Source organism: Cucumis sativus, chromosome 4 (genome assembly GCF_000004075.3).
Source record: "Cucumis sativus cultivar 9930 chromosome 4, Cucumber_9930_V3, whole genome shotgun sequence".
Classification (NCBI taxonomy): domain Eukaryota; kingdom Viridiplantae; phylum Streptophyta; class Magnoliopsida; order Cucurbitales; family Cucurbitaceae; genus Cucumis; species Cucumis sativus.
In genome coordinates this window covers 15547227-15565552 of record NC_026658.2, presented here as the reverse complement: position 1 = coordinate 15565552, position 18326 = coordinate 15547227, and the positions used below count along the sequence as shown (strand labels likewise).

Sequence of the window (18326 nt, the reverse complement as noted above, 5' to 3'; positions counted from 1 at the left end):
GCATAATTGTTGAGAAGAACTTGTTCGAAAGTTGGGTCAGGGTAGGAAAATAAGTAACTGTGAATCGTTATTAGTTTGTAATATAATCGAAAACTGATAATTACTTTGAATTATTTTTCACAGACCCATCGTGGAGTGAAGGGCCTCGTGAACAAGCCTTTCCCCTATTACGACGAATTGTCGTATGTGTTCGAGAAAGATCACTCAACGGGAGCACGTGTAAGAGAAATTCGCTAATGTCTGATCTGTTGGGCAGGTATAAGGAATTTCCACTTGAAGATGAAAACAATATGGAGATTCTTACTATGCACAACTAGGGACTTAACACGTCGCCCGATGACATAATGGGTGCACGACTTAGTCGCTCAACTGACTGTAGGACGAGTTCAAGCGGATCAAAGAGGAAGCGAGGAGGCCATAATGTGAAAATTGTGGACGTCATTCGCGATGCCATGAAATATGTGAATGACCCGCTAAGGACCATTATGGAGTGACCGAAGTTAGCATTGCAAAATGAAAGTGCAATCCGCCAGGAAGTTGTTAGACTGTTGCAGGGAATCTTTGAGCTGAGTATATTCGATAAGACGTGATGCATGCAGATATACTGATGCATAATTTGGCCGACGTGAAAGCATTCTTGGACGTATCCGAGGAGATGAAGATGGACTACTGCACGATCATTTACAAAATGACAAGATTACTGAAAACATAGACAAAATATAGCAAACTTTATATTTTATTAATGATAGATATTGACAAACTTCTGTTAATATATATCTATCGAAGAATCACCGATAGAAATTGATAAAAGTTCACAAGTGTCTATCATACTTGAAAGGTTTACTATATTTTATAAATATTTGATTGATTTTGTTATATTTAAAAAATTATAATTAAATTAATAACCTAAATTAAATATCTTCCATAAAACCAGAAGGATTGCCACGTCATCACAAGCCATATCATTACACAAAGCGTTTCCACTGTAGAAACCGTCCCAATATCCTTTCACAATTTTCCATTACCATGGCCTTACGGAGAAAAAAAACGTTTATTTCTATCCGACTAAATATTCTATTTTTCTGTTATACCCTTCGCGTCTTCGCTGTCAACTCTGTTTGATTCTAAATACATATTTTCCTCGAAGGACAAAATCGTAATTTCATCCTCCCATCCCTTGACTCGCTTTTTCTCAACAAACAATGTCATCGGAATTTCGGAATCTAGCCCTATTTTCCCATTTCCCCATTTTTTCCCCTAGACGAGCCAGATCCGCGAAGCTCCATTTCGAATTTTCGAAAGCGAACGAGGAACGAAGCCAGATTGTTTTTTTTTTTTTTTGTTTCTGTTCCTCTTCGATCTCTTCGATTCGATTTCGTACTGGTTTCGAATTCGAATCGAGAGCTCGTGAACAATGGGCGATTTCAATCTCGCTCTTGTAATTGTAGCTATTGTCGTCTGTGTTATTATATTCATCTTCAATGTTTACCTTTTGGTTAATTACCAGCATCCTGATGACAAAAACCAGGCGTATTTTCCTAAATTTGTTGTTGTTTTCGGCTTGTCTGTTGCGTTGATCTCCATTTTGATGTTACCAGCCGACGTTGCTAACCGGCAGGCTTGTAAACATGCTTTGTATAATGGCGCTTGTAATCTCACATTGCCGATGAAGGATCTATGGCTTGCTATCTATATTGTGGATGCGGTGCTTGTTTTCTTCATTATTCCTTTTGCTATGTTCTATTATGAAGGAGACCAGGACAAGTAATTGCTTAGAATTTGAGTTTTTTTGTTTTGTTTCTTTCTTTTTTGTTTTTTTTTTTTTGGAGAAAAAACAAGTTATATTTGTTACGTGGAGGATTTACTTTTTGTGTGTCTTTGTGTAGGGGTATTGGCAAACGGATCAAGAGCGCCTTGATATGGGTTGTGGTAATGGCCATTGTCTGTGGTCTTCTGTTGGGAATCTTATACGGTCAGCTCTCATACTCATTCTTGTGGTCTTTTGCACTTTGTTGGTCTTCTATTTGGTTTTTAATTTTGGTGCAATTAGTATTTAATATTTATAAGTGTTAGGAATGATATAATATTAAATTTGTCTTTTCACTTACTTAAGTTTTGGGTTAATTGGTCATTTAAGATGGTATTAGAGAGGGAGGTCTAGGAGGTACTATGTTCTAAACTCCAAGCAAATGTTATTTCCTCACCAATTAAAATCCATTTCCCCTAGTTGGACTTCTTCATATATCAAGCCCACTAAAGAAGAGTGTTTAATGATATAGTATTAAACTTGACTTCAATTGTTAACTTAAGCTTTTTGGTCAATTGATGATTGAAGAACAAGTTGTTACAATGCTCAAGTTGAAGCCGACTTGCTTTGCTTTACGCTTATTTCTTGTCTTTTTTCTAGTTAATTGCAATTTGGACTTCCTTCTTTCTTACATTCCAACTATAGGGAGCTTGAAACCTGATCATGGTTCTCTGAATTTTTGTTCCCCATTTTACCTAAAAAATAGCCAAGTGATGAATTGACTATTTCATGGGTTTTCTAATAGTATATAAATGTAGTTCAATTGATAGCCATGTGTATTTAAATTGCAATAATCTCTTATTTCCCTTCAAGCCTTAGTTTTTGGTTGGAAAATTGCCATGCGTTTTATCCAATAAACTTCATTGGTGTATTCATCAGGGCTCGTTGGAGAAGTTGACTTTACCGTTATGCATCTCTCTTCAAACACGGCTTCTTTTCCAAACTCATGGGATTTCTCTAGCAGCCAACCGTGCATTGGAAATGGTGCCCGCCAGGTTCTACTTTTGCATGGAAACTTTACTTGTCATATATGGTTCTATTTGGCTTTCAGTTGGCAGTTTTAATTATGGATTTGCGTAACTTTAACAACTGAACATCTACATGACTACTTTTATTCATTGTATTGTAGTGTTCAGCATTTACGACAAGTGCTTCATCAGAGAAAACATGGACAATGCGCACTACATTTCCAGAATATGTTGTGGCTCTTGCCACTATTGTTGGATCCGTACTCTTCGCTGTAAGTTCATTGATTGAGATTGGAGGAAACCACTGGGTCTCCATCTTTTATGAAATAATGAACAATTTAAATACAAGTACTCTGCCCTTTCTATGGGAAATAAGAAAGAGAATGAGAACCGAAGATGGTCTATTTGCCTATTATGGTATAAAATTACTTTATACAATTAAGAGGAACGTAAGGTGTACTTATGATGGCATACCGGTTTGTCTATTAGTTAGAAATCACCAGGAAGTATGATGTTGAATTTACTGGCAAATATTTCATGTAGAAATTCGAACTGCTCATCTTGCCATATAAAGAACATCAGCAAGTTAGTTTCACAGAGCAAAATTTTTGATGTCAATAAATTTATTACTTCTTAATCAATGAAAACAATTTTCTGTTGTTTAATTTTCTATAATAAAGACATCATACTGATATTTTTTTTTCCCACTAGATATTTGGAGGTGTTGGTATTGCTTGTCTGCCCTTGGGCCTTATTTTCTCGTTCATTAGGCGTCCAAAGGCTGTCATCACTCGCTCACAATACATCAAGGTGCTTTTTAGCCTTTCATTCTGTACATTAGCTATTATTTTAATGGTGGTATTGATTTCCTGATCTATATCACTTAGAAGTCATGTTTTATATCCTGCAGGAAGCAACAGAACTAGGAAAAAAGGCCAGAGAACTGAAGAAAGCTGCTGATGGACTACACCAGGAAGAAAGAAGTGGTTCTAAGGGTAGAAAATGGCGAAAGAATGTGAAGGCTGTAGAGAAGGTATGTTTCACCTTTGATAATTATGGTGTCGATGTTCTTTCGGGTTTTCTCCTTCCGTTTCTTTTAGAATTTGGTTTTGGTTTTGAGTACATGCATTGTTGACCATTATCACATAATTCCTGAAGAACCTCAGCTTTTCCTAGAAGTCTCATGAGTGTCGTTTTCGTCAGATGAGAGCTTCAATAAGTTACTGAAGTTTGATTTTTAGATGTTTATTTGCAATTTTTAATGTGCCTATTGAGACATCTACTTGTTTATTTTTGCAGGAGTTGCTTCAATTGGAAGAAGATGTAAAGCTTTTAGAAGAGATGTACCCTCAAGGAGAAAAGGTGGACTGCGGGATCTATTATTATTTATCGATTTCCATTGTACAATTGGAATAATTTCTATTATCTCCTTTACGAAAGTATTAATATGCCAAACTGGATACAGGCGGAGACTGCATGGGCACTGACTGTTCTTGGCTACTTGGCAAAACTTGTGTTGGGAGTTTTGGGGTAAGTGAAGTTATGATCCCCCAAGATATTTATATTAAAGCACTGCGTATTCTTGTTTGTTTGTTTCTTGTTATCATCTATTTCACATTCAAACTTTATGCAAAAAATAGGCGGTTAACCATGGTACACAATGATTTGTTGGAGAGTGAAGGAGATAGTCATCTTGGTATTTTTTATATATGTTGCTAGATTAAGAGTGTAGATCATCTGGAGGAGAGGGGCATTGTCTTTTGTTATTGTTTTTTGATGAGAAGTTGTGCTTTCATTGAGTGGAATGAAAAATATTTGGTGGAGAAATTAGTGTTGATGTTCTTCCAAAGTCAGGTTTTTGTGCTTTTACTAAAGATAGGTCGTGTCCGCTCCACTTCTCTTTTTTTTCTTTCCGTTTTTTCTGTGAGAGGTAGTTGATCCAGTTGCCACTTTTTTCTTGAGCAAGTATATTAGACTTAAGTCTATCTCCCTCTTTCTCTCTTTCTCTCTCTCTCTCTCTCTCTCTCTCTATCTATATATATTTGAGACATTCAGTCACATTGTTTAATTTACTGATTTTCCTCTCTGTTTGACAGGTTGATTGTTTCAGTGGCGTGGGTTGTACATATTGTTATATATCTGCTAATTGATCCCCCATTGTCTCCTTTTCTGAATGAAGTTTTTATCAAGCTGGATGATGTTTGGGGTACATTTTTACTTTTTTTACTCACATTTTTCTTTCATGTCTTTTCTATGTGATTATTGTCAATATGAAGATCATTTTCCTGCCACCAGGACTCCTTGGAACTGCAGCATTTGCATTCTTCTGCTTCTACCTTCTTCTAGCAGTGATTGCTGGAGCCATGATGCTGGGCCTGAGACTAGTTTTTATCACAATTCATCCGATGAAGTAGTTACATTTTTCTTAGTGTTGAGTTTGTTCTTTTTATTTTCTTCTCCCTTTTTTGTCTGTCCAGCTGTTGATTGCTCAATATTGATGTTGTATTTTTGCTGCTCTTTCATCTATCCTTGTATATAGGTGGGGAGCCACGCTGATGAACTCTTTCCTGTTTAATGTTGGGCTTATCCTCCTCTGTTCTATCAGGTTAGGATCTTCAGTTACCATTGCTTATTGTATACTACTTGCATTAGAGCTTCTATAGTGAAAACTTGCCAACAGTGATCATGAATGAAGACAAAGTTTGAGGGTGATAAAACCTGGGATACATTTGTGTGCATATGAAGAAAAACCTTTCACTAATAATACAAAAGGACGTACAGTCAAGGAGTCGTAGAAATGTCACCGACTGCCTTGAATAAAGAAGGGAAAATAATTATGCAGCACTCTGTTGGAGAAACAGCACCCTTGACTACATTACTAATCCTTTTGCTCCTCCGTACCAAGTATTGAGGTTCTAATTAATTAGTGCAATTTAAATGCGTGCTAACTGCCAAATAACTGACTTTTATTCCAAATGCCTTTATCCTTTTCTAGGAGCGTAATTGCTGAGTGTATGCATTTTGGCATTGTGTTAGTGTAAGCCGTAGGTGTAGCTGTAGTTTTAGCTTATGTGTAAAGGCGTTGAAGGAATAGAGGAGGGCACTACGTCAAATTTTTTTTGAAGATCTGGAGATCTCCATTCTGACAAGCATGAGAATGATTGTTGGTCTTTTTCAAAATGCTGGTGGATGAATTTAAGATTTTCTCTAAAGTCTAAACTCATGATTCATTTGTTAATGAAACACCTTTTCATTAAAAGGAAAAAATAGGTGTCTAACCCAAAGTATGTCTTTATTAAATGTTGACAACTGTTATTTAGTTGTCACATATGGCCAAAATTAGGATGGTTCTCTCTGTATCTTGAGCAAGTTGATTGATTATATGATCTCTGTTTTCCTTTTTATAGTGTGATTCAGTTTTGTTCCACGGCGTTTGCATACTATGCACGAGCAACTGCAGCACAAGAAATCTTTGGACACACTTTGCAGTCTCTTCGCGGTATCAAATATTTGTACAAGTGAGTGATTTAAATTTTATCTATACGCATTTTCCTGGTTTTGAATCTTTGCCGTCTGCAGTTCTTATTTGGTTGAACAAACTTGACTTTTGTATTGCAGGTATAACGTGTTTCAAATAGCATTCATTGCGTTGGCGGGTTTGACTTTTGTGTATTATGCTGCCTTTGTAAGCTTCCAAAACTAATCTACTTGATTGTGCTTTCACTTCCAGTTCTTGGTTCTAATGCCATGGTATATCTCCTCTTGTTTTGTTGACTTAAAGGGATGGAGAAGAAAGAAGCTTTCTGGCAGGTTCCAGCTTTCCTCGTAATTGTACGTCTCGACTCAAAAGATCAAAAAACCAACAAGGCCAACAAATGATCTCTTGTTCATCATCCATTTTAGATTAATTTGATTTGGCGGTCGTATTTGGCGGAGTTTTTTCGTTGTTGAATCTTGTGAAGTTGGCAGAAATCATCCAGAGTTGAGTGACTTCAATATACAAATGACATAGTGAGTGCTGCTGCTTCTTGACTGTTTGTACTTTAAAAAAAAAAAGAAGGCTTTTGTATGTATTGTTTCTTTGATTTGTGTTATACATTGGTGGCTTAGGCATGTAAAATTGAAAGATGGTTGGTTCTTTGCAGTCTGAAATATGGTTTTTAGGAAAATGCCTTTCTTTGTAATATAGCCAATTGAGGATGAATAGTTGTATCACTTCTCCACTTCATATTTATGCCCTTTATTTTTTCCTATTCAATTTGTGTCATTGAACTGTCAAAATGAACAAAGCTAGAGAAATTTGGATGCTATAACATTATTCAATGATTGGTTTGGCTGTTTTTAACATATCACTTCACTATGCACATCCGTACTTAATATTTACATCGCTTTTCTAATAAAGAATAAGATTTCAATCCATCTGATTTTCTACCTACAAATTTATTTTCTACTAGTTTCTTGATCTTAAAATGTTGTAGAGTTTGGTGAGTACTACGAGATTAGTTGAGATATACGTAAGTTGATCTAAATACTCATGATGTTCTTGAGATATACGTAAGTTGATCTAGATACTCATGATGTTCTTGAAATATACGTAAGTTGATCTAAATACTCAATTATAAAAGATATTTAACCGTTCATTCGTGTATATCTATATTATATGCATGTATATATATAAAAGAATATTCACACTTTTATATTTAGTGACTTTGAATTGGGTCAGATCTGGTTAAAAGAGAATGTTGATCTCATTAATGATTAAATATTTGATCAAATTAACAAAACTAAAATATTCATATTTTGAAGTTGAATGAAATTGTTGGAAGTAACTAAACACAATATTTATTTAACCTCCCTACATTGTTGAACATAAGTGGAGTCAACATCTCATATCATGCAGGCCTTATGTTATGTAGTTTATAGCTTTAAAAAGGTTTATGTGGTTTAAAAAGATTTTTTCTCAGTTTTGCTTCCACCTGTTTTTCCTCTTTTCTTAAATCCAAGTATTTAGTTTTAAAGAGATTATTTATTTTTATATTAAAGAGAGATCATATGTAAAAACTTACTAAGAAATAAAAAAATCGCCCACCGTGGGGCTCGAACCCACGACCACAAGGTTAAGAGCCTTGCGCTCTACCAACTGAGCTAGACGGGCCCACATGATATTAATGCACTATAAAACATTCAATTGTATTATGTAATTCTTAGTAATTAAAAGTCGACATGTCGTTTTCTATTTCAATACGTACATTCAGACTCGTAGCTTGTTGTGCGCGAACAACATGTCGTTCGAGAACTGGTGGGCAGTTGATTTAGGTTTTCATTTTTCATCCAACGAGATTCATCCCGCTCTCCCTCGTATAATGGCAATCCAATTGAATTGATGCTTCATTCAGCAGTAGTCAGATTTCTTTGTACTTACATTTCTGTGCCAATTCTAAGAAGAAGATGGACATAGCTTTGTTTTCCCCGTCGTCACTTTTCCCCGACGACGACGACGAGTCTTCTAATGGCACTCTCTTCACTCCTCTCTCTACTGCTTGTGCTTCGTGCTTTGGTTTTATTTCTTTATAATGTTTCGTTTCGATCTTCTTCCTCAGATGCGGGGACTTTAGACACGCTGCAAAGCTACGAGGAAAGGAAGCATCAATTTCCTGGAATGGTACTCTTTCTCTTTTTTAAGTTACTCTGTTCTTTAGCATAAGGCAATGGAGGTTTTTTTAGCTGATTGGTTTACTTAGAATGGTTCAAATTGTAATGCTATATGCCAGTTCTTGATGTTTTGTTTATGTTTAGGAGTTGGTTTTGTTTTTTTCCCTTACATGACGCCATTGGAACGTAGGAGTTGGTTATTCGAGAGTTTTCATTTCATCAGCTGAATGCGAATTTGCTATGGCCGGGGACTTTTGCATTTGCAGAATGGTTGGTTCAAAACTCGTCTTGGATCCAAGGACATAGATGTATTGAATTGGGAAGGTACAATTGTTCACTTGTTTTGTACTTCTTTTATCCAACTGTTTGTAACTTCATTTGATGATTTTCTTCCTTTTGTATGATCCATATTATCAGTGTAATGGTTTCCAATTCAAAGAATTTAACAAAAGCTTAATGGCTCGGCATTGAAATAGTATATTTAGTCTTAAAATATTAAGCCCTGATTGATAATAATTTTGCTTTTAGTTTTCAAGTTGTGCTTGTTTCCTCCCAATTTTTGTTCTACTTATGGTTTTCAATTTCATCCTTGTTAAGGAAATACTTGAGTAACCTTTTTTAGTTTCAAAACTAGGCTTGCTGGTTGAAAGCATGAGTAGCAAGTGGATAGCAAAACATGAGAAAGGTGTGGGAGTAGTGTTTTAAGCTTCTCTTATTTATTTGTTTGTTTATAAAACCAAATGGCTAAATTTTTTGTCTTAGTTTTTAAATTCTGTACGATAAATTTTTCATCAATCAAGTAATAAGCCCATTTTCATCTTGAATTCTGGTACTTTGAAATGCTGCATTACATATTTCTTCGAACGCTCGGCCATATGGAATATAGACAATTTACTTCCCAATTAAAGAAAAATAATTTCAACTTCCCATTGAATAGCTTACAAAAATGTTAATAATAAGGATTCAGATAGTTTGTTTTGATGCATACTTAAGAGGACTAAAATAAAATGTTTGAAAGTTTGAGGGACCACATTTAGTAAGTTTGAAAGTGTAGGAACTAGAATTCAATTTAAACCATTTTCAAATTTATCACACACGCATCTCTCTCTCTTTATGCGGTCTCCTTAATCTTCTTGTATCCACTATTCTCTTTTAATGTTCAGCCTCCCCATTCCTCTATGGATATGCACCTTCAATTACTTCTGCACCTGTTTTTGCAGTGGGACCGGTTCATTGGCAATATTCTTACGAAAATCATTTGATCTTGATATCACAACGTCAGACTATGATGATCAGGAAATTGAAGAGAACATCGCTTATAATTGCAGGGTGAATGGAATCACCCCAGCCCTTCCTCACGTTAAGCGTGCGTGAGTTCTTTCTCTCTCTCTCTCAGTTGACTAATTATTTTATACATTAGAAAGATTAGACTTGTGATGTTAACTGCTTAGATAATATAGCTGCTGATCAGGTGAATCTTCGATGGGAAACTACTACTACCACTACCGAAATTTTTGAAAGAACAAAATTATTAATGAGAAAATATCAGTTTGTGCCCCTAAACTTTGAGGGTTGTATCAATTGAGACTTCAAACTAATAATTATATCAATTTAAACATTAAACATTCATAAATAAATCAATGTAGACTATTTTCTAGTGATTTGTAGTTATCTAAATAAAATTGTTCTTCAAATATCCTACTGAAGTAGCAAGAAAAATTATCATGTAATTCTTTCTACATAGATAGAGAAAACTAGAGGACAAGCAATATGAAAAACCACTCAATTTTTCTGAGACTCTTGGATTTCTCTCTAATTTACATCAACCTTTGCATATAAAGAAGCCTTCCACAGGTAAAGTCTTGTATTAATGGTTTTAAAACAAAATTCTAATGGAGAGCTTAAATTGATTGTCTTATAAAAATTTAGGGCTTACTTATCCAAAAAAAAGATAAGTATTTAGGGCTTAAATTGGTACAATAATTATTTGTTTGAGGGTTTAATTGATACAATCTCCAAACTTTAGGTACAAATTGTATATTTTTTCCTCTTTATGAAAGGTAACAAAACTGAGTTGAAGTGATGCATACCATAAACCCATCCTTTGGTTAAAGGGCACATCCCATTGGACTTTTGAAAGCAGTGAACGCCCTTTGCTGGGTTTTACTGCTTCGGCATTTTCTCCGGTCTTTCAGGAGCATCCAATAAATTTATTTTATGTAGTTGTCATTATCTGAGATTTTCTTTTAAATCTTTTTTCTACACTTGTCTTCTTGGAAAGATCTAATATTTTTACATCTTTTTCCTTTTCAGATACATGGGGAGACAGCTTTCCAATTAGTGATCCTGATTGGGACCTTGTCATAGCCAGCGATATTTTACTCTGTAAGCTCCTATCCTTTAGTTGTCTCTTTGAGATATTTTCCAGGATTTAATTAACTCAGTTTCGATGGGAAAAAAGAAAGTACTTACGTAATAGTAATTGGTTCATGAATTTGATCAACTATGATGGACTGTTTGAGACCATCTTGGTGGTTATTAAGGACAATTATGGAGACTATTACTATGAAAACTTGTGTTAGTAGTGCATTTGTTGAGCTTGATGTTAAAGTTTGGATTTACAAATGAAGAGTGTTTGAGAATGTACTACTGATAACTTTTAAAGCTTTTAAATCTACTCAAATACATTGAGTTTGTAGTCTTTTTCATTTTCATGGAACTTTTGACCCTTCATGTTAAAGAATCCTAGAATCCGCACGCTAGTTAAACTGTAGATGAATGGCATTGTTAGAAGTATAGAGTTAATTTTAGATCGTGTTATTATTGCCAAAGAGAGCATAGAGAACATAGTTCAACTGATATTTGCATGTATTAGTGACCTGGTTCGTATCTCCCTAATCCAACTGTACTAAAACGAAAAAAGGATCTCTTAACTTGATAACGATAAGGAGCCCTTTCATTTCTCTTTTCAGATGTGAAACAGTATCCAAACTTGATAAAAACACTATCGTATCTTCTCAAGCGAAATTACAGCAAAACAACTTCTCTGTCTGCCATTGGAAATGACGGTAATGCCAATCTTGCTAGTTTTATGATCATACATAGTTAGGTAAGAACATTTTCTTTAAAAAAACCTTTTGATGGTTCTTACTGTGCTTTTAGAGGCTGCAGGTGCACCCATGGCCAAACCAATGTTTCTAATGAGCTGGAGGCGCAGAATTGGGAAGGAGGATGAATTGCTCTTTTTCAATGGTTGTGAAAATGCAGGCCTTGAAGTAAAACATTTGGGATCCCGCGTCTATTGCATCAAATCAATGGACTGAAGTTTGTATCCAACGTGTCAGTAAGTTACAGGTTCGTTCGGAAGGAATCACTTTTTTAAATGCTTAGCAAAGTGCTTAGAAAATGTCTATTTAACGTAGAAAGTCTTTTCAAATAGGTGTATCAGATAGTTCAGCATAGAAATGATATAGGCAATACTTTATTTTCTTAGAACGTCATTCGATTTTCGACAAAATGTAGGATAATATTAGTTAGTTGTCAGGAAACTATATAGTTTTGTTAGTTAAGTTGGTTTTGTTTGTTTATCTTCTTTCTTTCCAGGCTGCAAAACGTATGATATAGTTATTTATTATTATCGTTGAGGGGTTTTCAACCTTTTCTCTTTTAAATGCTTGTATGAAATGCGACTGTCTAGTATGAAAGGTATGGAATAAACCATTTATTGGTCACTCATCTTAGGTTTTAAATAACATGGTCTCTTAATCTATACTATTAAGAGTGGGTAACGGGTTTCTTAACTTAATCTTGTTTAATAGATCTATAAATTCAAATTTTTTAAAAATGAATTTTATGTCTAATGAAATTCTACTTTTGGAGTTTGCATCTTTTAGATTTGTGATTTTAAAAGGAATGGTATAGTTTATAGACTAAAATTTATAGTTTGTCCTAAATGTTAAAAGTCACTGTATAGTACATTAAATGATAGCAGCCCCAGGCAAAGTACACTTGGTTTGGGAGAGAAATAGTGTGCGTAGGGATCATTTGGGGCACTGACGAGAAGGTCGTGGAGTAGATTATTATAGTAAAATTCCTTGTTTAGAGCATTAACAATAATAGTTAGTTAATAGTGAAGTGTTCAATTTTTTACAAACTATAATTAAGTATAGCACTGACTCAGAAGAGCCTCTTTGTTTACTATTTTTCTCTCATCCCTTTTTTTCTTCTTTGTAATAGTGTTTACTATTTTTTAACTAAAGCAAAAATAGTTTGTCCATAAACACAAACCAAGACAACCTAGACCAAAATAGTATGCTATAATAATAAACTCATTGGCCCAAATGCCCCTTTCAGTTTTATTGTCTAAATTTACTTTTACTTTTTGTCAATATGTGGCGTGGGGGATTGAACTTCAAATTGTATATGTTCAATTCAGTTAAGCAAGGTTCATATTAACGATATTTAGTTAATTACTGATTAATAATTTATTAGTTACAAAATTTAATTTTATGTTTAATAAATTAATAAATCTTTAAAAATATTAAATATATATGTTACAAACTTATAGGAGGAGGCAAGTACATTGTAATTTGTAGTATTGTACGGGTGAATGTCTCGTAAAGTGACATTAAGAAGATATTATATTTATTGAAAATTGCATGAACTAGAGTTGAAGGAAGTATTCGAAGCATTTAATCAAGTTAATGAAGTACAAAATTAATGGGTTAATGATGGGAAGGATAAAATTCTTTTTTAATAAATATGAAAAAGAGAAATAGAGATGGAAACTTTCAATAAATTTGCAAACTTAAATAATAAATGTTACTGAAATTATCGAGTCAGCGAGTCTAAGTGTACATAGCTTTTCTTTTCCTTTTCGAAAAAAACACATGCTTCTTGATGCTATTTTTATTTATACAAACAAAAAGTAAATCTCTGATTAATGCATGAAAATTATTATTACTATCTAACAAAATTTGACTCTCCATAATTTCGAGATTAAAATATATTATATAAATGAAAATTTTCCCCCTCACTTCAATTCGGTATATGACGTTGACAAAGGAAATTTCGAAGAAAATGTGTGTAGGGTAGACCACATGACGTGGACCCGCAATGGGAACAAACGTGGCAGTCCGTTATGATGCTCATCTTGTACGGCCTTTTGTGTATGATGACTGTGGTAAAAGATGCAGATCTCCACGTAAGCACTTATTATTCAGTAACGACATGTAGTTGGGGTGCCCCCACATATACGATATAACAACCGACAAGTCGGCCTGAATTCATCACGGATCTGATCTTTTTGCGGCAGTAAGCGACGGTAAAGATCATGTGTCAATCTTTTCCCTGTACCCATTTGATGCCACGTACTATACCACAATTTTTCATCTTTACTTCTTCTTTTATTGATAATTATTCATATCTAGTGTGACTGAAACTTTATCTCCACAAATATCAACATGCATTATGCCCATTAAACCAACTTCATTTTTTGCTATTTTAATAGAGAAAAAAGTTAAATAACTTAAATCTTAATATGGTTTCTAAAAGATTCTGTTCTCCATTTTCTAACGATTTAGTCGATGAATAAATTATATATTTAAAATGTGCTTGTGTTTTTCAATCTTTTGAGGTATGTTAAATTAAATTAGTTTGTAGATTTGAAATTTAACACTTAAGTATTCTCCATAAAACAAACTTTTTCTACTTTTAAAATATGTATTTTTATTAATCATGTGTGTGATGAAATAAGTGAGATGGCTGAAAATGAGTGCTACAAAATATTGCTTTATTCTAACTTTTTTTTCTTTATCTCTCTAATCTCCCCTACACCGTCCTTATACTCTTTCTCCCTTTTCACCTATATTGATAAAATATGATTTGAAACAATTTGAAAAACCTCATTTTTGTATGAAAAGGTATTTTCAAAACTTTTATATGATTTGGCTCCACAATAAAAAATAGTTTTCGAAAATGTTAGAATACTTGAAGAGGCTCTCCATCATTGTCAAGAAGAAAAATAAAGCTCTCTATAAGGGAAAAAACTCTCTTTCATAACCACACAACTACTGCACAAAATACACAAATATATTTAAATTTCATATGTTTCAAATCTATATATATATATATATATATATATATATTTAAACCAACCTTAAACATATTTTTTAAAAATTTTAAAGCAGCTATATAAAATATATGCGATTTAAACTAACCTTAAATCTATTTTAAAAAAATTTATAAGAGTTTAGCTACTTTGTAAAAGTATGTGATTGATTGAACTTTTTAAATCTAACAATTTTAAACATTAGTTAAGTATTTTCTAATCATTAAGAAATAGTTTTACAAATATTTTCATATATCAAACTATTTTCATCAAAATTACTTAAATAAAACTATTTTTAATAAAAAAAAAATACTTTTTTCTCTCTACTAAATCCAAACAAACACATGAATATCATTTTAGCATTGGTAGAAAGTAGTGTCAATGGGTTGCATATTGGATTTGGGTTGAGAGACATTTTCAACACAACCCAACTCATATTTTCAGGTTGGTTGAGTTGAGAACTAACCTAAATAGGTAGTTCAACTCAACCCTTAAAATACGGGGTATGTTAGGTTGTCTATCAACCAAACTTTTTTTTTATTACATTTTTTCCAATTAATAATAATATATATATAATATAAATATGAATAAATAAATAAATATATTTATATATAATTTGGGTTGGTTGGATTGAGTTCGGTTGAACCAAAATTTTCAACCCAACCTGAGATCCAACTAAAAAATAAAAAACTAAAATTTTAAACTCAACTCAATCCATATTTTAAATTAACTTAACCAAATTCTTATAATATTGGTTGGATAGTTTACATTGTTGAGTTATTCAAACTATTCTTACACTCGAGAAGAAAGCAACCAAAAGCTTTCTCCATCGTGGTTGAGAACAAACAAAACACAAAATTCATGGTGAATAAAATATAGAAATAAAATACATTTCGTTAAAAAAAGAAAATAGAAAAACTAATTTTGAAATAATCATTTTATTTGAAGGAGTGGTTGCCGACTATGAAAAAGGAAAAAGAAAAAAGAAAAAAGAAAACTAATTAATATTTGAACCAAACTTTAAATTAATTTTTCCTCTCCACAAAAAACATTCCAAGGATGAGAAATTTCGAAAATTCGGCGCCAATTAATTAAACTTCGTCTCATAATTAAAAGACCAACTTTCATACTTTTTGTCATTTTGTTCTACAAATTGTAAATTGTCTCTTAGAACGAAGACGTTTTCTCTTTTATTCCATCTCATACCATCTACCTGAACACAACCACGACAATAATAACTACGAAATTGATCTTCACGTTCAAAAACGAAATAATTTTAACTCATATCAACTTATTTAGAACTATAGCAAAATGATAATAAAAAATACAAATAAATTGTCTAAGAAACCATAAAAAATAAATCTACAACCATAACGACATTAAATTTGTAATTTAACTCTTTTCTCAAATATATTAATAATAATTTATTGTGAATTAAATTTTAGTGAATAAATAATATTAATTTTATGGTTTATCAACCCATTTAAATTAAAATGTAACTTCTTAATTTACCCATAAACATATATATGGAATCATAAAACACAAATTTGTTTGAATCACATTTAAATTAAAGTGTTAAAAAGATGAAATTTAATAGCATTATTGGTGTATGTTTTTAGCAGAAAACTACAAAAATCCGTAATGGGCAGAAACCAAGACTTTGGCAGTGTCCTTTTAAAAGTACTTTAAAACTTTGTGAAATTATCATCACACTTTGTACGGAAACAATATTTCATAATTGTACCATTCTTTCAATTTTCTTCTCTATTACTATTTCTTTTTATTCGTAGTACCACTCCTTTTAAGAGATATTTTCATTTTGAGTCATTTAATTTGGGTTTTGAACTCTTTTTTTTTTTTTAACTTTAACAATTTTATAACAACTTTCAAATGTTAATTATTTAGGTAGGTGTTAGTCGTTATATTTCACACGTTAATGTTTTGCGTTACAAACCCGTAGTTTAAGATCTATAAATAAAAATAGAAAAAATACAGTATTTATCTAATCTAATTATACAAAGGTCAAAACTTACATAGAAGTTGGTATCTAAATTTAATTTTAAAAATAACATATCAAACAAGATTTAGTTTAATTTTTTAATTTTTTTTGTTATTTCTTTTTAGTACACGTTAATTTTTTAAAAAAATTAGAAAACAAGATGGGAATATTTGGTGAGAAATCAAATCCGAAAAGAATGCTACACCACATTAAAAAAAATGTAGATCAGTTCATGAGATATGGTTATTAATTTGGATATATGCATGGGTGGGAAAATCAAATTGTGACAAGTAACATGCAACCATTTTGTCTTCTTTCAAAATAAAAAATCCAAAGGAAGTTTCCTACAACCTCGACTACTTTTATTCACTCTCTATTTAATATATATATATATATATAACAATATGTTACTTTCAAATTAATTAAACAAAAGAATGTTAATTAATGTTTGAATTAATTAACCCAATGTCCACACATCACTTCAATGTATAAGATATGTGCACCTATGCGTCGAGTAATAAGTTAATGACATGGATTTTCAACTTCTAAAGTTTGATTTTCCATTTGCAAGTCATTGTGAAATCAATTCATAATTGCATGTTAGGTTACGGTCAAGGTAATATTTGATAATTAGTATATATCATTAAGATGTTGAGTATTAAATTCGTGAAGTTATCGAGAGAGAGAGACGTATTATAAATAGTACAAATGTGATAGTTGAGATACATAACTTAAAATTATATTCAATCACTAAATATACCAAATTCATACTATTTGATATTGTGTCAATTTGTTTTAAAGATTTGTTTTATTTTAGTTCAAAGTTTTTTTAGAAGAAAAAAGTATTGAGTTGGATCATCTTTAAAATTAATGAGTTCAAACTAACTATGTTTCTAAATCACAGTAAAAATGTATTATAAAATATCGTAACATACATAAAATGCATTATGGGTATGTAGAAATGTTCAAATGATAATATTGTTATATGAAAAACAATCCATTTGCAGTGTTAAAAATAAGTTGAGAATGTATTAATCTAAATTTACGGTCAAACACATAAGAGAAGTTCATTCCTTAGTTTTCGAGAACACTTAGAAAAAAAATCAAACTTCTACTTAATAATCCAAATATTTTTACTATTATTTACAATAAGAATACACAATTAACTTAATTAATTCACATCTTAATCTACTATAAACATTTTTTAATATAACACAATCAAAAAAATATTACAAAATTCTATAAATATTTTCAAAAACTTATTATCATTTACCAATAATTTTCTTAAATTAATAGTTAAAAAGAGTTGTTTTAAAAATAGAAAAAATTGACAAAGAAAAAGTGCATCAAACAAAATTACTAAAAAAATAAATTTATTAAGTTGAATTTTTCTATAAAATATAAATACTTAAAAAAAAAAATTATGGAAACACACATTTTTTTTTATGCTCCGATCACTTATAATTTTATCTTTTTTTTTTTTTTAATTTTAAATTTTTCGTCTACATAATTATAATTATTATTTTATTTTATAACTATTTAAATTTTTGAACTTTTTATTTTTAAAATAAAGTGTAAACGTTTATCCATTCTAACTTCCTACTAATGTTTTAAAAAATCAAAACAACTTTTCTTTGCAAGAAAAGAAAAAAAAAATAGTTTCCAAAAAGTTCTTTTTCTTTTCCTAATTAAAATTTAACAAAGAAAATGGTTACTTATTCAAACACAACACTCCAATGTGTGATGTCAAAGGATTTCATTAATTATAATCGGACAATATATATATAACCA

General features: G+C 31.8%; 2 protein-coding genes and 1 non-coding gene across 5 annotated transcripts; 2 read left to right on the top strand and 1 right to left on the bottom strand.

The window, feature by feature from the left end:
* The first annotated feature begins 1225 nt into the window (after positions 1-1225).
* On the top strand, positions 1226-7098 carry LOC101213381 (LIMR family protein At3g08930). Its single transcript, XM_004148568.3, has 14 exons — positions 1226-1764; positions 1887-1972; positions 2687-2802; positions 2937-3047; positions 3487-3585; positions 3686-3808; positions 4075-4137; positions 4241-4305; positions 4872-4981; positions 5071-5185; positions 5315-5380; positions 6183-6293; positions 6394-6460; positions 6557-7098. Exons 1-14 carry the CDS (start codon positions 1415-1417, stop codon positions 6602-6604), a joined length of 1530 nt encoding a protein of 509 aa, XP_004148616.1. The 5' UTR covers positions 1226-1414; the 3' UTR covers positions 6605-7098.
* Positions 7099-7857: 759 nt separating this feature from the next.
* Positions 7858-7930, bottom strand: TRNAK-CUU. The gene has a single exon. It is a non-coding gene; the product is annotated as a tRNA-Lys (tRNA).
* A 136-nt stretch (positions 7931-8066) lies between these two features.
* Positions 8067-12162, top strand: LOC101213617 (protein N-terminal and lysine N-methyltransferase EFM7). 3 transcript variants are annotated; one of them, XM_004148569.3, is made up of 7 exons: positions 8067-8287; positions 8376-8437; positions 8618-8751; positions 9648-9793; positions 10741-10812; positions 11400-11495; positions 11590-12162. In XM_004148569.3, the coding sequence occupies exons 1-7, from the start codon at positions 8224-8226 to the stop codon at positions 11748-11750; spliced, it is 735 nt and encodes a 244-aa protein (XP_004148617.1). In that variant the 5' UTR covers positions 8067-8223; the 3' UTR covers positions 11751-12162. The 3 variants fall into 3 exon arrangements, with proteins under 3 accessions (XP_004148617.1, XP_031740762.1, XP_031740763.1); XM_031884902.1 differs by having other exon boundaries at positions 8070-8437; XM_031884903.1 differs by having other exon boundaries at positions 8073-8437; positions 11599-12162.
* The last annotated feature ends 6164 nt before the right edge of the window (positions 12163-18326 follow it).